Source organism: Camelus bactrianus, chromosome 8 (assembly GCF_048773025.1).
Source record: "Camelus bactrianus isolate YW-2024 breed Bactrian camel chromosome 8, ASM4877302v1, whole genome shotgun sequence".
In the NCBI taxonomy this organism is placed as follows: Eukaryota; Metazoa; Chordata; class Mammalia; order Artiodactyla; family Camelidae; genus Camelus; species Camelus bactrianus.
Window position 1 is genome coordinate 69078548 of NC_133546.1, and position 24090 is coordinate 69102637.

At 38.8% G+C, this 24090-nt stretch overlaps 1 protein-coding gene across 5 annotated transcripts in view; it reads left to right on the forward strand.

The window, feature by feature from the left end:
- FILIP1 (filamin A interacting protein 1) overlaps nucleotides 1-24090 on the forward strand; it is a 209182-nt gene that overhangs the window by 122778 nt on the left and 62314 nt on the right. For all 5 annotated transcript variants that reach the window (XM_074368721.1, XM_010972816.3, XM_074368723.1 and 2 more), the window contains one exon: nucleotides 22035-22208. In XM_074368721.1, coding sequence (XP_074224822.1) covers nucleotides 22035-22208 — 174 coding nt within the window. The remainder of the gene's footprint in view (nucleotides 1-22034; nucleotides 22209-24090) is intronic.

Consider the following 24090-nt stretch of genomic DNA (forward strand, 5'->3'; position numbering starts at 1 on the left):
CGAGGTCCTGGTTTCAATCCCCAGTACCTCCATCAGATAAATAAATAAATGAACAAATAAATAAACGAATAAGCCTAATTACCCCCCCCCAAAAGCCTTGGTGACACAGACGTCGGAAAGCTGAAAGAGTAAAAAGAGAATGCTGAGGTGACCAGAGAGGATGCTACAAGAAGCAGATACCCCAGCAGATAAGCGCTGGGGAATCAAAGGGAAGAGGTAGACCTAGTACAACACGGGAGTTCAGAGGAGGGACCTCTCTGCGGGGCTCACTGCCCAGCTTCTGCTGGTGCCTGCGAGGGAGCTGGGTGAGGCAGGTCTGGAAGGTCTGACATGCTGGAGCTGGAGCTAATGTTATGCTGGAGCAGCACCATCAGGACAAAACAGAAAGGCCCCCCCTCCCCTCCCCTCCTTTTAATCCCTCTAGTGACTCCCAGGGGTAGAACCCAACAGGGAGCAGCAAACACAGGAGTCGGGCAATGCAATTTTCAGAGTTCCAGACTCCAAGTGATGGAGTAGAATAAAAGATAAATGTTTCTACAGCTGAGAGACAATAAGTGAATAACCATTAACTGAACAAACAATTTTCTCCTATGATTTGAAATATCACTTTTACCTATAATATTTAAATCTATTTCTGAATTACCATGTAGTCCATAGATTTCTGTTTTGTGTACTAGTACCACACTGTTTTTTTTTTTTTTACCATAACATTTTATTTTATTTTATTTATTTTTAATGAAGTACAGTCAGTTATAATGTGTCAATTTCTGGTGTACAGCACAATGTCCCAGTCATGCACATACATGCATATATTCATTTTCATATTCTTTTTCATTAAGAAACTGAATAGTTCCCTACACAGAAGAAATTTGCTTTTTATCTATTTTTATATATAGTAGTTAATATTTGCAAATCTTGAATTCCCAAATTTATCCCTTCCCAACCGCATTCCCCTGGTAACCACAGATTGTCTACTATGTCTGCGAGTCTGTTTCTGTTTTATAGATGAGTTCACTGGTGTCCTCTTTTTTCTTTTTTTAGGTTCCAAACTCTTTTAATTATCATAGCACTATGTTTTTGTTGTGAAAAGGCTAGTCCTTTCTCATTACACTTTTTCTGAATTTTCCCAGCTATTATTATCTACTTTTAAAGGAGGTGACTTTAAACTCAAAAGATCTTGAAAGGGAAAACCCTTTGAAAGGGGTATAAAAATCAGAATGCTTTTTATTAAAAAATATATTTTCTCTTGGATATTTTTCATTGTTCATGGTAATCAGAACCCTTATATATTAAGTACTTAACACATATTTGCTGAATAACTATGTAAAATTTTAAAATATCATTGTGTCTGTTTTTTATTCCATTCCCGTGAACTCCAAACCAGTTTTAGTTTTATTGTATTGACGATGGTTGAATGAATAGAGAAAATGCAGAGATCTTTCCCTTTGTCAGCAGTTCTTTATCTACTTCCTTGCTTCCAAGTTGATGTGCACCACCAGAAACAGGGATCCAGCTCTGAGGCTTTGTGTAATCCAGACAGCTGATGAGGAGGCTGCTGATGGCTTGCACCAGGGTGGTGAGAGTGGTGGTGGTGAAAAGTGCTCAGGTCCTGTACAAATTCTGTAGGAGAGCTTACAGTGTTTGGTGACAGGTTGAATATGGAATATGTAAGAAGGTGATTAGCCAAGTCTGTCTCCAAGGTTGTTTGATCCAGCAAATGGGAATCAGGGGTTGCCATTTACTGAGATGGGGAAGGCCATAGGTGGAGCAAAGTAGATAAGCAGAGACCAGAAATTTAATTTTGTACATTATGTATGAGATGCTGTTAGATATTTAAGTACAGAGAGATACCCAGTAGGCATTTGGATGAGTCTGGAGTTTTAAGGAAAACATTTGGACTGCAGTTATCAATTTGGGAGTCATCCGTATATAAATGGTACTTAATGTTGTGAAACAGGTGAAAACATGAAGAAAATTTAGAAGGAAAAAAATAAGAAGTCCAAGGACTGAGCCCTGGGGAATTCTAGCACTGAGAGGTTGGAAAGATGGGGAGGGAGGAATCAGTAAAGGAGAATGAGAATGAGCAGCTAGAGAGGTTGGAAAGAAATTAGCAAAGTATTCTGGAGTCAACGTGAGGAATTTTTCAAAGTGCAGAGAAAGATCAAAAGTGTCAGATGCTTCTGATGGATCAAGGAGAATGAAGAATGAGAACTGACTGTTGCATTTAGCAGCAGGGGAAGTCATGGCACGCCTTGGTAAGAGAGGTTTTAGTAAAGTGATAGGAGCAGAAACTGGATTGGAGTGGGCTCAAATGAGCCACACTCATTTGGTAGGAGGAATCACTGGCGGCAGTGAGTATAGACAGCTTTTTCAATGAGCTTTGTTGTAGAGAGAAGGAGAAAAATGAAGTGGAACTTGTAGGAGTCAAGAGAGATTCAAAGCTAGGGCATTTTAGGGAAGAGGGAGAGAATGATCGGAAGCAGGCAGAAATCTACGAGCAGAGTTGGGGAGAAACTACCAGCTTCTTTTGAGGGCTCTTGGGGAAGAGGTGTCCTCAGGGAAAGAGCCAGAGTTGCCTTAGGGAAGTGATTCTCAAACTTGGCTGCAAATGCTCGAACCACACCCAGACCAATTAGACAACAATCTCTGGAAGTGGGAGGCAGGAATCAATATCTCTTAAAAGCTTCAAATGCTTTCAGTGTTCTGTAAGATTTGAGAATCACTGCTTTTCGAACAAGGAGGTGCTAGGAACATTTTCAGAAGAGTTTGTAAACCTAGAAGTGGCTTGTGAGTGAATGTGAGTTTCAAAGAGCACGGGGACAGAGTTTCAGATGAGAATTAGGTGCGACATAGCATTAAAAAGATGCCAAATGCAGATCTGAGCTGGATCGGTGCGGGGGATGAGTTTTCTCTGGGTCTTACTTGTCATACCTAAGGTACCACGTGCTTCCACTTTAGCAGCTGCAATATCAGAAGTACACAATTGTTTTCTTTATTTATGGCTTTGGTGAGGTTTTAGTTGCTGCACCAGGCATGTCAGGAAGAGATGCTTCGAATGGTTTTGCTGTGGTTAAGTTATCTTGGGATTGTAAGCCTTTCAGCTGATCCCCATGAAAATGACACCATCTGTGCGACGACAGCCACTAGAACTTCAGCTGGAAAGAGTGAGCCTGTATTGCCGCAGCTCCATGGTGTCTTGCTAAATTAGCTCTTGGGATTAAGCATGTGTGAAGAGTGGCTGTGGAAAGAGAGCATTCGGACTATACATATGTTGGCCTTGATGGTCGTGGAAAAACTGGAAGGAAATCTTGGGATATTCCTATCATATTCTGTAAGACTAACCACTGTTGAACATGAAATGATGAGTTCAGCATTGAGAAATCTGGCAACACTGGTTGTCTGATCTCATCCACCTGCCTCTTCTATTTAGTCATCTTCACCATGCTTTTATCTGACCACTGGCTTTTGGATGCTTGAAGCATGATAATGACAGCTCAGATAAGATTCCTAACCACAAAAACTCAGGAGAGGTCAACGCATCTCAATTGTCTGAAACAACAATTTTTGGCAACTTGGTAACTGCCAATAAGCAGCAGGAGTTTGAAGTAGACTAGAAGGACCTTGAGCCATTGTATCTACTCCATCATATTCAAAGTTTTGTTCCTGGAAGTTCCCAGCTGTTAATATGAATCTTGGCCAGTGGTTCTTGGTCATTTATTATGAAAAAGCTGTTACACCAGGAACAATATGCAAGCTAGTGAGGCAGAGATTTTTAAACATCAGAATCAATGCCATGCTGTCAGATAAAGCTCAGGCTTAGGCTATCATGAAAAAAAAAAAAAAATTCTAAGGGGCTGCAAGTAATGAAACCATGATATATAACATGCTTAACCAGATTGCCTCCGACTTTGGATGATGATTGGTTATTGGCAGTAGTTGTGGATAAAAGTAACAAAATCAAGTTTTTCCAACATCTTCTTTCAAGAGGACTGTATAAAAAAAATTGGTTGTAGGAACTGCGTATGCGAAGAAAGCATGCTATAAACAATACTTTATATGCACTCACAGAACTGAAAATTAAGGTAAAATACTGAGTCAAGTATTTCGAGCTCAGTATCAATATTCCTATTGCTAATGGACAAATAATGTATTTAAACACACAAATTTCAGTGAAATACCAACTACTTTTTTAGGGCATTGATTTTATGGCATGCCAGGGTTCCTTCAAGTGTGCCCAATAGCAATCGAATGTTTATTTAAAAAATGGATCTGGCCAAAACAATATTGCTCAGTTCACATTTTAAAAACTAATTAATTAGCACATGGATTAATTCCTGCTTGAGACAGTTGCCACATGTTTACTAGTGATTTAATATAGTGGACAGCTCTTCGGTCTGAGAATCAAGAGACCTGGATTCTAATATATAATCAACAACCAATTAGTTGTATTCCTTGGGCCTATCACTGACGTCTCTGAATCTGTTTCCTTAGCTGTAAGTTAAAGGGATAAAGGTCTTTCCTACTGTAAATTCCTATGATTCTATGAATCAACTGTGCCTGTAAGGCTTGGAGCCATTTAGGTTAGTCAACAAACTGAAATTAAAGTTAATCATTTCTCTTGACTTCCCTATGCTATCCCGCGCTCTAGAACTTTCCTATCCTTCCTTCCAAAAGGTGGCTTGATGAATAATTAGCTATAGGAGTTGCGTTCCCAAATCTCATTCCTAGTGAATTACAAAGTCATGCAAAAATGGGATTATGCCCTAATTATGTGGGATCCATCATAGCGGCTAGCAAAATAGCAAGTTTACACAAAGCTGCTAAATTAATAAATGAGGAAATGGAAAAGAAGAAGAAAGGAAGGAGCGAGGGAGTGAAGAAGTAAAGTGATAACTAACGGCTCCATCTATGGCGTGTGCTGGTGTTGGTGGAAAACAGAAGCAGTAGCCAGGCCCTACAGCTGTCATCTAGAGGAGGTAACAGGACAAATCAAAGAGATGTTTGCTAAAGATTTTACCTAATTACTAAAGGCATAATCACAGGAGGGAGCTTTATTTCAAACAAACTCAACACAGTGGAATTCTAGTCCAACACAATTATTTGGTCTTTCCCTTGGAATTTTTTAATTTTGTATTAATATTTGATCTAAACGTGGGTTACAGATTCAGGTAAGAAGAGCAGAGAAAGCTGAAAAAGACTCAGTTGAGAGATGGACATGTAAAAATTGAGGAGACTCAATCAGTTTATTGAAAAACAAGTGAGACAAATCTCTCAGCTCTGGTGAAATGGGTATTAGCTTCAATAAAATTTCATTCCTCTTGAGGTCTCCCTTCTATTTGAATAAAACCATTAAGTGATCCAAGGTGGGGGTAGAGCTCAGTGGCAGAGTGCATACCTAGCATGAAAGAGGTCCTAGGTTCAATCCCCAGTACCTCCATCAAAGATAAACAAAAGCCTAATTACCTGCCCCCCAAATAAAAATAAATAAATAAAAATTTAAAAAATTAAGTGGTACATATTTGAGAGGCTCCATATTAATAGGTATGAGGGGAGAATTCACAAAGTATATATTAAAGAGTGACAGCTCTGAAGTTAGACTGCCTAGATTTGTATCCTGACACCACACACTTCGGGCAAATTACTGAACTTCCTTGTACCTACCTCAGATCCCTTGTCTATGAAAGGGTGGTAATATTAGTACCTATCTGTTAGGGTTATTGTGAAGTTTAAACAAGATAATGTTTGCAAAGTACTTTGCAGATTCCCTGGCATGTAGTAAGTGCTCAATAATATTAAGGGAGGAGAAAGAAAGAAAGACAGAGACAGAGAGAGAATGTGTCTGCGTTGACATCTGCTCTTATGTATCTATAGAGAAAAGCAATTCTGAGGAGACACTTCAAATTATTAATAGAGTTAGCCCTGGGGAGTGGAATTTGGGAGAAAATGACATGCACTTTCCCTTTTAATTTAATGTTGAGTCTGTAATGTTGGTTTTAAAAAAAATAATAATCAACATTTATTACACTGTAATTTTAAATCTTTAAAAGTTTTGACAGTAGATCTAAAGAGATAATTGACCAAACTAAATTAATCCAGAGAGAGCAAAATTTAAATGAGTTTATGCAGAATCAAAGCAGCAAAAGAGGTTGTAAATAGCAATTCCCTTTGAGGGAAGGCAGCATTTATATATGTAGTCAAATCTACAGTTTTAGATAATTCTTTGAGTTAGGTAGGATACTGCTATTTCGACCGGAGTTGAGAAAAGTTGAGAGATTTCCTAGATCTTATGATATCACTCACTCAATGAAGAGAGGGGCCAGAATCAAGTGCCTTGATTCCCTGAAACCCCTCCACTATGTTATGACATCTGCAGTGCTGGTAATTTTCCACGGGGCCCCAGTTTTAAAGAGATAATTAATAGCTCATTTACATAATCTTGAAACCCAGCAAAGAGGAGGGTGACATTTTCTGGTGAACCGGCTAGCTTGCCTTAGATCTCTATAAAGACATAGGTGAAAACTTTCAAAATATATGGTCATTCTGGTAACTTCTTATATCTTGTATGGAAAGTTTAACTATATTGATGGCTTAGGCTTTTGTGACTGGTAAACTGAAGCTTTTCACCTTGCGGATAATTTAACATGGTGCACTTTGGTTGAGATCTCATTTTTCTGGCTGCAGATTCACAGGATCCCCCAAAGAGTCTATTCAGTAATTGTGATGCAGTCCTGGAGCATCTAAGACTAAGCCCTAAAAGCTTTGCTTTGTATACTTGATCTGTAGCGACCTTTAGAGTTTGCTGCCTATTGAACCGAAGGTCTTCCTTGTGAAATCATAGAATAGTGCCCCAGTTCACTTTCTGTTACTTGATATCACTGAACACAAATACCATTATCAGGGTCTGAGCAAAAGAAAAAAAAGAAAGATATGGTATCCTGTCTCTTTAAAAGCTTAAGAATAGCAAGCACAGTAGAGTTAATTCTTTGGGGGCTGTGCCTTGAGAATTTTTTGGCCCAGAATCAAGCTACAGATAATTAATTATGTCAGTGAAAAGCTCCGATAGCCTGTTCTCTTCAGGGAAAAGTGACATCATCCATAGAATCCTCTGGCAATAAAGAAGAACAAAGCTGTGAGTGCAGGAAATAACAGACAGATGTCCGTGAGTGCATATTTTATCTACTTCAAAGTACATGGCAAGAAGTCATGCTCTGGGGCTGTCTCCCAGCAGCAGTGGCTTGGCAAGGGGTCTCAGGGAGTCAGAGAAGGACGTTTGCAGGATTGGGTTCACCAGCCCCACATGTCCTGGCCTGAAGAGAGAAGTGTGACATTTTTAGGGAAGTTACTAAAAAGATGACAGTGCTCAAAGAATGTTGGCAAGATCATGGTAAGCCAATCCAGTTACATAGTATGGGGAAACTGGAACAGATGATGGTGGTACCATTTGTGGTTGAATGTTAGTACAAGAAACACTGCTCAGAGAGTTTCATTCCAGGGTCTTCCCTTGCTTTGTGCGTGTATCATATTCTCATAGAAAACTGTTACTGACCCCAGCAGCAACTTGTAATGGAAAGAATAAATATTTTTGAAGTCAGATAACTACTTCTTACAAATCATGTGATGTTCAGCAAGCTGTTTAATTTCTTTGAGCCTTATTTTCTGTAGAATGGAGTTAAGAGAAATAAATAATCCTCATGAAAATAATTTTGTTCACACTAGGGTGCAATTTAAATGTTGGTCTTTATTAAAGTTAACATCCTTCCCTGAAAAATATGTCAGCTTATATTACACATTACAGAGCTGGACATATTAGTTGGAATACATGTTTACTTACATAAGCAATTTTAGACATAAAAGAAAGATCATTATTTCAAAATTTCAGGTACCAGAGTACAAGAAATTCTACTATTAGAGACTTATTCCTCTGAATTGATACTATCCATTCCAGAACTTTCTTTTAATAAATATTTTATCTGATTATCAAAGTAAAAGCAGTTCATTATATATAATTTAGGATATGCATTCTCAATGAGAGCGCTACTGCTCCCAACAGGGTGAAAATTGGTTTTTAGAGAGAGGTAAAGATATTTTAAATGTTACAGTGGTTTGTGGACTTCAGAAAGATCACAATCCATAAACAGACACACATTAAAATTTCATAAGGGGGGAGATTAGGAAAAGAAAAATCTAAAAGTTCTCCCTAGAAGGATGAAATTTTAAAAATTTTGAGAAATACTGGTTTAGAAATATTTAAAAGTTACTAAGGAAAATCTATCACCCATAATTCTAACAACCTGAAAGAACAACTGTGAATATTTTGCTGAGATTTTTCTTCACATATATTTTTTACATAATTGCAAGCACAATGTGCTTACAAATTTGTTATAAGCATCTATCACATCATTCAACACCTCTTGAAATACATTTTTTTAAGTCTGTACAATATTTTATCCTATGGCAGTATTAAATTTTACTCAAATATTTCCTTATAATTGAATATTTAGGTTGATTCCAATCTTCTTACTGTTATAAATAACATTGTAATGAACATACTCCTACACCAGTCTTTGTTCTTTTTATTAAACTCCTCATTTAAAAGGTATACGTAATTTTAAAGTCTCTTGTGTGCATCTATTACCAATTGTTTTCCTGAACCTTCCCCCCAAAATTATGAGAATGCTCATTAATCAAACTCTCATTTGTAATGACTATTAAAATTCTAAAATGTGTTCTGATTTAAGAGTGAGCAATGGTGTCTCATTACCGCTTTTATTTACATTTCTTTAGTTACTTAAGTTGAACTATTTCCTAATGAACATTTTACATATAAGTAAACTGTATATTTATACCTTTCTATTAAGCCTTAGGATTTTTTCACTGATATGCGTGAACTTTTTATAATTGAGGATAGTTACCCGATATCTATCATAGTTGTTACAAATATATTTTTTGGCCATTTAATTGACTATGATTTTTATTAACATGTAGAATCTCTAATCTTTTTGTCATTTCAGAGAAAACATTTTCCCCCTGCAAAGTCAGATAACTGCTCATGTATATTCATTTATTCATTCAGTCACTATAAAATAAGGTTGTGTACTGATGAGCTGATGAGAATATTGTGATGAGAGGTTTGTGGGAACCTAACTGTATTTCCCCTAGGAGCAATGACTCAGTAGTCTCTAATTGTTTATGGTAACATTATGGGAAATAGCTACTGTGGATAATCAGAATCAACTGTAGTTCGTCTCTGTTTGCTCCTTGTATACAATAAGGAACCTGAATTATGGGGAGATTTGACAGGGATTTCATAAGCATGAATGAAAGTAATAAGCCAATATCTTCTGGAATCTAAATTTTCTGTAGTGGAAGGTAAAAGGTTGGTTCTTAAAAAGCTATTCCATCCTAAAAGGAGAAAATATACATGCTTAGAAAAGGGGAAACAGGGAACCCTCCTACACTGTTGGTGGTAATGTAGTTTGGTACAGCCATTATGGAAAACTGTATGGAAATTCCTTAAAAAACTGAAAATGGAGTTACTTTATGATCCAGCAATCCCACTCCTGGGCATATATTCAGAGGAAATTCTACTTTGAAAAGATACATATGCCCCAATGTTCATAGCATCACTGTTTACAATACCCAAGACATAGAAACAACCTAAATGTCCATCAACAAATGACTGGATAAAGAAGATGTGGTATATTTATACAATGGAATACTACTCAGCCATAAAAAAGAATAAAATAATGCCATTTGCAGCAACATGGACCTAGAGTTCATCATTCTAAGTGAAGTTAAGCCAGAAAGACAAAGAAAAATAACATATGGTATCAATTATATGTGGAATCTTTAAAAAATGATACCAACGAACTTATTTACAAAACAGAAGCTGACTCACAGATGTTGGAAAAAAAACTTATGGTTACCAGAGGGGAAGAGGGTGGGAAGGGATAAATTGGAAGTTCGAGATCTGTAGATACTCACTACTATATATAAAATAGATAAACAATGAGTTTCTTCTGTATAGCACAGGGAACTATATTCAACATCTTGTAGTAACCTATAATGAAAAAGAGTAATAAAAAGAAATACTATAATGCATAAGTGAATCACTATGCTGTACGCCAGAAATTAACACAATATGGTAAACTGACTCTACTTCAATAGAAAGAAAGAAAGAAAGAGGGAAAGAAAGAAAGAAAGAAAAGAAAGAAAGAAAGAAAGAGAAAAGAAAGAAAGAAAGAAAGAAAGAAAGAAAGAAAGAAAAAGAAAGAAAGAAGAAAAGAAAAGAGAAAAGAAAAAGGAGAAAAGAAAAAGGCAACACAAGACATTGTTGGATAAGGAGAATAGATGCACGCACGCGCGCACACACACACACACACACACACACACACATACACGTTATTCACACATTAACATATGTTTTTTGATCCCCCACTTGTGTTGCTCACTGTGCTAGGAGCCAGGGACACAAAAGTGAACAAGGTGCTTCTGCCTCCCTGGGCTCCCAGTCCTGTGGGAGGGAGAAAATGAGTGATTGCAGTTACAAAGTGATGAGTACAGTGGTTAGGGAAGTATCAGGTGACGGAAAGGGCAGATCCACACATTTTATGCCCAGTCTCAAATCACAGAACATCACACAGCTCTGAAACACTAGCACTTAGATAACAACATACATGAGATTCTCCTGATAAAGATTTTTCAAATGTGGTCCACTGTGGTGAAAAAGCAGGGTCATCGTATGAGTAGATGTAATCAATTACATTTTCTCTTTGAAAAGCAATGTACATTTGGCTTTTCAAACTGAGATTTGGCACAGATTGTTTATAAAAGCAGTTAGCAAATCACAAATCATACATGAAGTCTCGTGGCTTTTTCAGGGATTACCTTTTCTTAAAAAAGGACATTCCAACTAGCAACTCTTATAGGAACTTTATTAAACATCAAGATTGCAATTTTTGAACATTAGCATTTCTCGTTTCTGTACGTATTTTTATTTTTTCCTAAGTCAAAGGACTTGACTTTGGTTGCACCTTCATTTAGAGGCCATGCCTGCCTTCAGCCTCAGTGCTAACCCAAGATTGTTTCTTATTGATGCCAGGTTTTAAATAGAATACTCAGAGAAGTTTAGGAAAAATTGTTACGTCACTCCCACTGCAATATAAACTTTTGACAGGGGTGATGAAGAAACTGTAGACTCTAGCGTAAACAGTGTAGTCCAAATTCTTGAATTAGAGAGGGAGCTGCTCCTTCGAATCATATCAACAAATAGCGCAGAGATGCCCAGGGCAGCCAGTGCGGGGCTGCCCGTGTCTGCATGGCCTGCGGCATGGGAATCACAGATATCATTATGAGTGGTCTGGGGAGTCGCAGAATATTGAGAGTGACAGGGACAAGGGAAACTGCCTTAGCCTTTTGACTTACTGATTCAGTTTGTAGAAAGGCTTTTGGCTTTGTTGCTTAAGAGATCCAGCTGTTCCACATCAGTCAATTCACCCTCATGAGAAAAGAAAAAAAAAGGAAATTGCCTTTCGTTGGGCATCCAGAGTATTCCAGGCACTATATTAATCACTTCACATGTATGTCAGTCTCTTATAGGCAGGGAAACTGAAGTTCAGAGCTCACTGGCTGAAGGTCACAGTAGCTGTGGTAGACAGCAGAGCCACAGTTAGACTGATTGCCGAGGGCAAGGTGGTTAACATCTGCCAGGTGCCTTTCTGTATTGGCTCATATGAAACTTGAGGGAACCACTGCTGTGCCCATTTTACAGATGAAGAAACTGAGTTCACAGAAGCTCACTCACTCATTCAAGGTCACACTAACAGTAGGGCTGATCCATGTTTCTAACTCAAGAGTCCCAAGAGCATGCTCTCTCTACCACATCGCTTCTCTCGACTGAGAGTCAAAATAAGCAAAAAAACTAACTCTAGGTTTACATCAGCAATTTGTTTAAAGAGAAAGATAAAAAGTAAGTGGGTTAAGGAACCATATAACAATATAGATCCTCCGAACAATCAATACTTAGGGTGCTCACCCTGAGTTCTCAAAAAGACATTAACTTCTGTATGTTATGTTCTTTTCAGGAGGAGAGGGACTTGACCATTCATTTGAGGATGCACCCATTCCCAAACCCCTTATAATGAAAAACTAGTGTGTAAAGTACTAACTTTTGATTACTTGTAAATATCCAGTGTGACATTCCCTGTGGGTTCATAATGGCTGAGATTTTTCTTGCATTTTTGTTCAAAAAATTAAACTCGAGTTGTTCTAAGTTGGTCAGATGTATGTTATAAATATAGAATTCACTTAGACCAGAGGATGAAATGAATATATCAAAAAATAGAACAAATCTCAGGGGGGAGAGTATAACTCAGGGGCAGAGTGAGTGCTTAGCATGTACAAGGTCCTAGGTTCAATCCCCAGTACTTCCATTTCAATAAATAAATAAACCTACATACCTACCTACAAAAATGAAAAAAAAAAGAATTTTTTAAAAAAGGAAAAAAAATTTAAAAATAAAGTCTCATTCCATTAAAAAAACACACAAAATCCAAAGGAACTTAATGTTATGCGATTCAAGTAAACCTCACATATAAATTCTATCTAGATGATGTAGTCTTATCTTGTTTGATTGAAATATGTTCTCTTTTGAAAGAGAACTTATATTTCTCAGACCTCACCAGTCAGAAGATAAAAATAAGATTAAAGAAACAGAGCTATCTTTTCCCTCTCCTGCCCCTGCCCCTGCCCCCACCTGCTCTGTGGGAATGCCAAGCCCCCTTAGGTTTCTCCCGTAATCTGCAGGAAGTCCTCAGAGGACAACCCACATGGGCTCCACACGATGCTTTGGGGGACCATTTGGCACTTGCCATTTTGCCCTTTTCTTGACTCCAGCCCACTGTGGTAACGCCGGCTGTTCCTATAAGTGCCTCCTGGAAGCACAGCCAGCTCCACTCTGTGTGTGACCCAAGTGTTTCCTCCTCCGTTCTTGTCAGCCAGTGTCTCCTTGGAGGTGGCTCAGACCGGTGTGTACACTGACAGCAGGATGTGAGATGCAGAGAGGACTGCCCCTTCCCGCCTTCCCTGCCTTCTACTGAGGCATGACGCCTGGAATTCTAATTTACCAATTCCTCTAGTTTTTATTTGGGCCTTTTATGGCAGTCCCTCACCCTGGGACTCAGGCATGGGTCGAGGCGGGTGGGCTGGAGGGAAATCTGAGTGACAGACACTGAGCTGCACTCAGACTCACCCTTCCCCTCTGACCCTGCTCCATTGTCCTTCAACCAAGATGGTGCCCTTCCTCCCTTGGGATGAGTTCTTTCCCAGGAAGAGCCTCGGTTCCTTATGCAAATCGCCCTGCGGCTGGGCCACCCTGCCAGTCAATCCTCCAGACAAGATGACATCCACGGATTTCGTTCGTGCTTGAAAAATACTTATAGAGACCATCTGTGAAGGAGACCATCATAGGAAAAAGTAAGGAGGTGAAGAAAATTTAAATTGATAAGCGGAGTTGTCCTGGAGATGTCTATACAAAGATATCTGGTGCAAGATCTGGTACATATGCTTTATTTGTCTGGCCCTCATCTAGCAGGTTTATGTCAAGGGGATTAAATTTACGGAGCTGGATAAGCAACTATAGGGAGAAAATGATTGTCTAGTTGTGCTTTAGCAAGGATTTCTCCCATGTTTTACAGAATTCAGCTTCCCAGCTGGTTCACAGAGAGCTGGCCTGATTACACCGAGGGGTGGGCAGCCTAAGAGCTCAGCTCCACATCTTTTTAGCCCAGAAAAAAAAGCTTCTAGTCTTTTGGAATTTAAGAAATTATACACTGCAGAATCACAGCACTGCAGGGGGGAACCTGTGGCCTTATCTAATTTCTAATCTGGGACATAGCAGCTGTCTTGCTATAAATATCCTGATGTGTGTATAAAAGAAAAGAGAAGAAAACCACATAAATAATGAAAACTTAAACATTTTTTAAAAATGTGTAAATCCATGGACGACTGTGATGTTCTGCTAACTAATCACAAGGAAAATATGACTGGAATTTATCATTTATTTATAATTTATTACATGGAATTTTACTTTTTTTAAAAGTGGTAATTTCCAGATAAAGGATTGGTGATGATTTTTATTTTCTTATCTGAAGTTTTTGGGAGGTGAACAAGGTAGTACTTTTAATTTTTTTTTAATTGTAGGAAAATATACATAACATAAAATTAATCACTTTAACCATTTTTAAGCGTAAAATTCATTGGCATTAAATGCATTCACCTTGTTGTGCACTATCACCACCATCCATCCCCAGAACTCTTTTCATCTTCCAAACCTGGAGCTCTGAACCCATTAAACAATAGATCTCCATCTTCCTTTGCCCCCAGCCCCTGCCAACCCCCATTCTACTTTCTGTCTCTATGAATTTGACTTCTCTAAGTACCTCATATAAATGGAATCATATAGTATATGTCCTTTTGTGACTGGCCTATGTCACGTGGCATAGTGTCTTCCAGGTTCATCCATGTTGTAGCCTGTGTCAGAATTTCCTTTCTTTTAAAAGGCTGAATAAAATTGCGTTGTATGTATATACCACATTTGTTTATCCATTCATCTGTCAATGAATACTTGGGTTGTTTCCTCCTTTGGGCTATTGAATAATGCTGCTATAAGCACGTGTCCCTGCTTTCCGTTTTTTTTTGGTGGGGGTGGGGGGTACATGGAATTCCAGAAGTGGAATTGCTGAGTCATATGGTAACTTATTTTTAATTTTGTGAGAAATCATCATACTGTTTTCCATTTTATATTTTCATCAGCAGTGCACAAGGATTCCAGTTTCTCCATACCCTTGCTAACACTTGTTATTTCCTGCTTTTTTGATGACAGCCATCCTAATGGGTGGGAAGCGGTATCTCACTGTGGCTTTGATCTGCATGTCCCTAATGATTAGTGATATTGAGTGTCTTTTCATGTGCTGGTTGTCCATTTGCATATCTTCTTTAAAAAAATGTCCATTTAGGTATATGTCTGATAAAAACAAAAACACTAATTCAAAAAGATACATGCACCCCAATGTTCACAGCAGCATTATTTACAATAGAAAAGGTATGGACGCAACATAAGTGTCCATCAACAGATGAACGGGTAAAGATGTGTTGTGTGTATGTGTGTACACACACACACATATATATACACACATATACATATTCACATACATATATAAAGTGGAATATTACTCAGCCATAAGAAAGAATGAAATTTTGCCATTGGTGCAGCATGGATGACTTGGAGGGCATTATATTAAATGAAGTAAGTCAGACAGAGAAAAACAAATACTGCATGATATCATTTATATGTGGAATCTAAAAAAGATAAGAAACTAGTGAATGTAACAGAAAAGAAGCAGATTCACAGATATAGAGAACACACTATTGGTTACTAGTGGGCAGAGGGAAGCAGGCAGGGGCAATATAGGGGTAGAGGATTAAGAGATACAAACTATTAGGTATAAAATAAGCTACAAGGATACATTGTACAACATGGAGAATATAGCCAATATTTTACAATAACTATAAATGGAGTATAACTAAACTTATGTCACTATATTGTACACCTGTAACACATAATATTGTACATCAACTATACATCAATAAAATTAAAAATAGAAATGTCTATTTAAGTCCTTTGCCTGTTTTAAAATCAGAGTTTTTTTTGTTGTTGAGTTGTAGGAGTTCTTTATATATTCTGGATATTAATCTCTTATCAGACATGATTTGCAAATATTTTCTGTCTGTTGCTTTTCACTCTGTTGATTGTGTTCTTTGATACACAAAAATTTTAAATTTTGATGTACTCAGTTTATCTGTTTTTTTTCTTTTATTGCTTGTGCTTTTGTTGTCATATTCAAGAAATCATTGCCAAATTCAGTATTATGAAGCTTTTCCCCTATGTTTTCTTCTGAGTTTTAGCCCTTCATTTAAGTCTTTGATTCATTTTAAGTTAACTTCTGTATATGGTGTAAGGTAAGGGTCCAACTTCATTCTTTTGCATGTGAATATTCAATTTTTCAAGGTCATTTGTTAAAGATTATCCTTTTCCCATTGACTGGTCTTGGCGTTCTTATTGAAAATCATTTGACCGTATTGTGAAGTTTTACTTGTAGGCTCTCTATTTCTACTCAACTGGTCTAAATGTCTGTATTTATGCCAATAGCGCACTCTTTTGATTACTGTAGCTTTGTAGGAAGCTTTGGAATCAGAATATGTGACCCCTCCAACTTTGTTCTTGTTTGGCTCTCTGAGAGTCCCTTGAAATTCTATATGGATTCTATAAGGATTTTTCTATTTCTGCAAAAAACATCATTGGGATTTTGAGGAATTTTACTTAAAAAATTCAAGCTAACATGGTACTAATGAAAGCAAGCTTTAATATGAAAAAGAGCATCTGCTTGTGATAGTTTAATAAAAGATTTTTTTGGATAATATTCAGTCTGAAGTGCTAGAAAGAAGTGCTCGTTACTGAGTAAGCAGTATAGGGATTTTTAAGCTACTATTAACCAGATTGCTGTGGAAAGAAATTTCCCCAGAGAAACCAAAAGACACATTTTTAGCCCTAATGGCCCTTTAAACTAACCATGGCTGAATCTTCTTGTATGTTGTTGTGTTACTAATCATGTTAACTTCGCTTTCTAACATTGAGGAGAAAAAAAAAAAAAAGGTTTTAATTTTAATTTCTGTAGTAATAGCTAATACCATCATAAATTACATAGCTTTTTTTCTTCCAATACATTTATAATATTCCATTTTACCTAACTAGGGTAAATAGTATAATTCAATTTGTGCGAGATTTAAAGAGAGTTTATTTCCTGTTGTAACATTCTGGTGGAATGCACTGTTTCTCCTTATTCAGTTTACATATTTTCTTTTTAGAATAAACTTAAGAACAAAGTGACTCCTAAATTGTAGACAAGAATGTCAGATGAAAGAGTGGAAGTTGACAAGATGGAATTGTTTAGATCTTTTCAGCAAGGCTAAATGGTTAAGGTTGTTCTGAGCTTTTCAGCGCCGGTTTATGCCTCTCTGACCTCACATCACTTAATTGTACTTTTCTTTATTTCAACAAATATTTCCTGAGTGCTTACTGTGGGCACTCTTTGAGTAGACATGTGGACTTAGTCCCTGTCCTCAAAGCAGCTCACAGCCTGAAAAACAGGCAAGTAAACTAATAAGAAACTTTATTTAAATAGATACAGAACATTGAGTTGAGTTCCCAGAATGAGAAAGCATCTACGAAATGGGCGTGCACTGGTCTTCCAAGACCATCTTTTCTAGGGCTCCTTAGACCAGTGCAGCAATAGACCATATTTAGGTGGTTAACTAAATAATGCAAAGACGTGACAGTGTTTAGAAACTGACATTCTGGATCTTCCGTAGCATAGAAATTGATTTATTCTCTCCTCAAAATGCATCCCTCACTGAAGGTCAACAGCTCTCGGCAGGGAACGCCTTGTTTGAAGCGTGCAGTGTCAGTAGGTATGGGCAGGCTCCTCAGACTTCCCATCCGGCTGTGCTCCCTCTCAGCCTAAGAGAGTGGACCCCCATGCTGGGGATCACGGTGGCATCGTCCAAGAGCCTGTCCCAGGCTGTCCACCTCAAGCAAATGTTTTTTAAGTCTTGTGTTTTGTCCTACACATTCAAGTCAATATTAACATTGTATTAATATTTTGAAAGAGTCTTAAACTACTTACCACCCCCCTCAAGTCTTTAAGTAATCTTAGTGCTTCAAGAGGATGCAACAGGTTTAACTGGAAGCTGCATGGCTCATTTTAATTCCCCTGTTCTCCCAGAGTTATACATACACCCATTTCAGAAGTGTGGAAAAGCTATGTCATGTAGGCGTAAGAACAAAGCATTCTTTCCTACTCATTGTGGGTTTTCCCCAATGATTAAAAATATTCCACAAATTTAAAAAATAGTTATAACTGTCACCAGGCATAATCATCAATAATGGATTTTTGCCTTTAAAGAAAGCTAAGTTTTGTAAACACTGTCAACGGAATTCAGTTCCTGAGTATATAGAGTGAGCCCACCATGGCTGCCCTGCTAAATGCAGGGACAATTTGGAATATCCCAGACCACTCAGTGTTTGCCCTAGGATAACCAACTCGTCCCAGTTTGCCTGGGACTGTCCTCATTTTCAAAAGTCCAGCTTTATGGGACTCTGCTCTTCTTAGTCCCAGGCAAACTGGGACAGTTTGTCACCCTCTTTTGCCCAGAGCCGGCAAACACATTCAAGTTTTTGCGGACCCCCCTGGTTTATGCTGCTGGTCTGAAGTGACCATGAGTCCTTGGTGAAGAAGGATCAGGGAAACTAATAACACAGAACTGATAATCTCTGGGGCAAGCACGTGCCTGGGAATCAGACAATCCTGCCGGGGACCTTGAAATAACACAGCAGTGCCGGCAATAAGCACTCAGTAAATACTTGCTGAAATTAAGTGCTTTTGGTGCTGAATCAGCCTATCGGTCGGTCCTAAAGCAGGGGTTTCTAAATGCAGCTGTTCACTTAGAATACCTGCAGAGATATTTTAAATCACAATTCCTGGGTTGCACCATCAGACCTGCTGATTCAGAATTGGTATGTTTTGAACATAGCAGATGAATGATCTTTTCACCATGCAAATCTGACCATGTCAAACAATCCTGTTGCTTAAAAATTCCAAGGCTGCTTACTGTTCCGTGATAAAATGCAAACTCATTGCCTGGTTTACAAGCATTTCATGAGTTGCCCTTTGTTTATCACTCTAGGCTCCTGTTGCCCCAGCCCACGCATCTAAGTCTATTTCGTTTGGCCTTTGCCTTCAGTCTTTCCTTGGCTAATACTCTTACCCTCGCTCCTCTCCACTTCCTCTGGCTCAAGTACTTATTGTGAGAGTATCAGGTCACTTTCTGCAGGAAGCCCCCTTCCTCAGCTCAGATTCAAGTGTTCTTAGCCCTTTGTATCTCCTCCATCCTAAGGCTTATCGTGTTATAGTGCAAATGCCTTTCAATCATTTGTCTCTATCCCCCTAGACTTCAGTGCCTCGGGATGCAGTTATATCTCCGAAACTGAATGCAATGCTTTCCACAAAGTGAATGTGTACAAATATTTATTGAATGATTGATGGGGTTCAGCCCTCTTTTGAACTATGCCACCCGTGCAGGCTCCACCTGTCCTGGGTCTTATTCTGTCCCTCCATCCCTGCTTTCTCAGCAAATGCAGATACCCATCCTTGACTTTGTAAGGTGGCTCACACACTCACCTGTGGGCCCGGGCTTTGCAGAGTGGCTCTTTGCTGCCCCCACATGTTTTGAATCAGTCCCTTATGCAGCCAATTGAGACAACCCCTTGCTCCATGCCATACAGTTTCAGTTCTGCAGGGACATCTGTGTTCTTGGCCTCCGGAGGCCTCCCTTGGCACAGAGAGGAGTCGTGTAGGATGGAGAAGGATGTGACCCCTCTGTGTCTGTTGCAGTACCCTAACCTCATATCTATTCTCCTCCGTCAAGAAAACTAAGTCAGTTGAACACTTTAATTGTCTCTTCTTCCTCTGAACCCTATCTCTCCCCTTCCTAGAGTCCCTTTCAAAATGTTCTTCCCTCTGGCTCCTTTCACATCTTTTTAAATACAGTGGTCTATTTAACAGCTCCTCAGCACGCTAAGACTTTAACCGCTTGCTTGCGATAAAACTTCCATGTGAAAATCGCAATGTTCAAGGACAGGAACCTTCTTACATTTTGAATTTCATTCTTTTATACAAAAATGAACAAGATTCTCAAAACAGAGACATAAAGGGGTTTTGACCCCAAAACATAGCATCTGATCTTGTTTACATAGATTGAATCATATGTTTAAAGTAATGAAAAAAATTTCTTATGATCACATCCTCATTACTCCATTGATTAAACAGATTCCACAATATGAATGATTGATTTACGGTAGTAAGCTATTTTAAATAGCAGTAACTTGTAGGCAATATTCGTATTTCTTCCATGATTATTTTTAGAGAAATTAAAAATGCTTTCAGTAAATTCCTGATGAATAGTGTGGTTCTAAATATATAATGCACAGTGTTACATAACCACAGTCTCTTTTTCTTTGGTAATTAATGTCAAGGGTAATTAAGAATGAAATGTGTGACACACATAACATAGCACAGTCAATACAGTTCAAGCATAAGTATATTTTTTAGGGAGAGGAGATGTAGGTGTTTCACATCCGTGGGAATAAAAGAAGCTGTTTTCTTCTGGGAGAATTAGGAAGATTTGGTCAAGAAGACAGGTACCAATAATAGTTATATTTTAAACCAGATAGCTTGAACTTTTAAACTGAAATAGCTGCCTACTTACAGTTGTAAAGCTTTTTGTTTACACCGTCTGCCTGCAGACCAGTGACAACGGACGTACCTTGGACTCCTTCGGTGCAGGGCCACCGCACACAGATGGGAAGTTGTACCTTGCACGAGGGGGCCTGGCAGAGGGGAGGAGATACAGCCCACTCTTTGCTCCCTAGGCACACTGCACTCTGACTCAGGGCTGTGTCTCCAGGAAGAAGCAGGCACCTCTTTCTAATCTGCACAGAGACTCTGTACAGCTAGCCTGAATTGAATTTAATTCAATTCGCTTTGTCCCTTCAGTGCGCTTTGTTCTTCTGCCCTGCCTTGAAAGGACACATTGTGTTTCCATGAAACCATTTTCTGACTTCAACTCTCTTGCTAATTCCAAACCACTGATTTCTCAAAAATTAATATTTTCCATTTTTGCCCTGAAATGAGCACATGTATATGTGGCACAGACAACATGGGGAAGATCTGCAAATTCCAGTCCCTTGACGTTTCTGTAATAAATTCGTCTTCAGCCATTTGGAATTAGATGAATTTGGAGTGTACGAAAAAGCAATAAAAGTGAGAAATCTCAAGAAAGATGAACTCTCTAACGTTCCTATCTCAGGGCTGACTAGTAAGTTCCTTTGTTTAGAATACAATGATACTAAGCCAGGTTTATGATTTAAAACTCATAGTCAGCATAACACAGGGGAAAACTCTTCCAATGTCACAGACTGAAACTCTGTTGCCAACCAGTTTGTTCTTCGGTACAAGTTGTGATGAAGTCAGGACATTTCATACCCATCACCATTACTGGAAAAACTAGCAGACGACCAGATGGGAGTATGCTGAATATCAGCTTCATCATAACTGCAGTGTTCATCACTTCTAGTCTGAAGAAAATACATCCAGATGTATTTGCATGTGATGGGGACCATAGTCAATTTCTTTAAAACCTATAATCATGTGGCTTTCTCAAGAGCTTCAACAAGATGCTAAAATTTTGCTAAGAAACCGAAAGAACAACTCTGACCCCACAACCTGACTCGTCTGATTGGCGGTCTGGATGTTATAGGACTTAAATTTCACCCTCGGTAGAAATAGATTAGATTGAGAAGCCCAGCCCAGCACCGTGTGAGTTCCCAACCATGTTTTTCTGTGCAAAATGAATCACTTGATGTGTAGCAGAAAATCACCAATAAAGGCTGTTTTTTTTTTTTTTTAATAAAGGCTGTTTTTGTTAATTACACATGGAGTTATAACTAGAATGAGGGAGAGCGGGGTTTAATTTTAAGCCAGATTTGAATACTACCTTGAGAGCATAAATAGAAAACTAGGAAACTTTAAGGGGTCATTGACCTCATGTGCACTGAAACAGGGTAGGCAGCCCAGGAACAGTCCTCCCCGCTCTCAGAATCATTGCTAGTTAGAGCAATTTTTATGGAGTTAATATTAGCACAAACCGTTTTTCTTCTTGCCTGCTTCCTAGCAACCTGAAGCAGAGTCTCTGCTTGCCAATCTGCTTTTGATGAAAAAAAAGAACAAAAAACACCCAGGGAATTTGCCAATCGCCCTGATGGGATGGGAGTGTATTCCATCAACTCCGCATCGATTTTGTGAGCCCGGCTTAGGATTTATGTTGTCAATAGTCTGACCCCACTGCACTTTCCACCACAGGCCAGGGAAGATGTGATCCACATGCTGAAGACGGAGAAAACCAAGCCTGAGGTTCTGGAGGCTCACTACGGGTCTGCGGAGCCCGAGACAGTGCTGCGGGTCCTGCACCGAGACGCCATCCTGGCCCAGGAGAAGTCCGTCGGAGAAGATGTGTATGAGAAGCCCATCTCAGAGGTAAAGACAGACGCCGGCAAGGCCCCCGAGAGGGGACCCTTAGAGGGATGGCTTCACCCTCTCGCATTTTACGTGCTTTAACGTTTTCTTCCAAAGGCAAACATTTTATGATGCCCTGATAGAGAATTAAAGTATAATTAAACCGTTTGTGAGTTATTGTGGATACATTTCATTGATAAGAATTGTAGAAGCATTTCGTTAGCTATACATAAAGCCAGAAATATATTTCTCATGTGATCATGATAGTTACATACTCTTGCAGTCTGTTAGTCTTTTATTTCTCTCAGAGATGATGTGGGTAAAAATTTGAGGTGCTTATCAGTTTTAGCACTGAGTTTTCAGATTATTATCAAATTGGTCTTCAAAAATTAAATTGACTTTTTTTGTTGAAATTTATGGCTGCAAAGCCACTCAGTTTTGGTATCTTATAGACTCCGTCATAATTAAAATGGTCTCATGTGAGCAGCTAAAATATAAAGGTTTAGGCAAAATCCCAATAGAAGGCTGAGGGCAATTCTGTAAGATGAAAGGAAATCTAATAGGACAGTATTTAATCATTTTTATACAAGATTGTATTAGGAACTATTGACAGTTGTTGTGAATCATCCATGATACTACCTGCAAAAAATGGTCTCACATCATAGCAGAAGTTTAATGCCGATTTAGGGAACCTGATGATGGATCTAGTCAGACTGACTCTTCAGAATTCATGTAAAAAAAATTCACGTAAAAAAAATTCACAGATGCAAAATCAGTATCATAAATGAAAAAAGAGCACAGAAGTTAAAGACTTGAAGCAATTTATTGTCATTTAATTTTTAACTTACAAGCCTTTGCAGCAGCTCAGTTGGACAGGTCTCCTAAAGATCTGCCTTAGACAGTGTTCAACACAGATGGATGCCCCATAGCTTTTCTGAGTTCTGCAACCAGGGTGAACTGGAGCTCTGTACTCATCTTTTCTTAGAGCTTTAAGAGATACTTATGTGATAGGAGAGCGTCAACTGGCCGCATGCACTTTCACGTCTGAGACCCACAGTTAGTTACCAGCTGCCTGTGGCCTTAGGGAGGTCACCTCAGCTCTTAAAGGGTCAGTGTTCTTTTCTGTCAGGTGGGAGGAACAACACCGCACACCTCACAGAGTTGTCGTGAAGATTAAATGAAGCAATGCCTGTTAAAACTGTTAACATAGTGTGCAGTCCACACTAGGTCCTCCACAAATATTAGCTATGAGTATTTGCCAGGAGCTGAGGGTGATAATTGCTCATACTCTTCATTAGCTCCAAACTTGGAGGGATTTGAGGAGTAAAAGACACAGAGAGGTCAAAATATCAGTTTTATATTATTATTATTATTATAACACCTGGATTGAAGAGCTCAGCATCATTTGGGCTTCTTAATTCTTTTCTCCAAGTGAGAACTTGGAATGACCCCTCAAGGGAGAGGTAGGTCTGCAGAGCACACACATCCAGAATCACTGCCTCCAACCCACTGAGTTCTATGGACAGTACTCAAAGAAAGGAGTTTCCAACCTACCTTCAGAAAGCAGGTCTAACTGAAGGGCTCCTACCTCATGGACAGAGGAGCAGAGAAGAAAACACTCACCTTTTCTTTTGGGTTGTCCTCCTAGAACGCATGCTGGGCTAACTTAAGCTGGACATGCTTCTTGGTTGCTTTCTCCCCTGAACTCAACATTCTGAAGAATTATTCCTTCCTTGGGGAGGAGTGAATAAGGAGGTAGAGGGAAGGACAGAAGCTACTTTTCCCAACACCGGCAAAATGGTGAGGTCCTGATTTGTGAGAAAAATAGAAAGCCAGAGGAGAAAAGACTTATCTTCCACCATTTACAGAATTTTGGTTTCTTTAGCTTTTGGGCTTAACAATC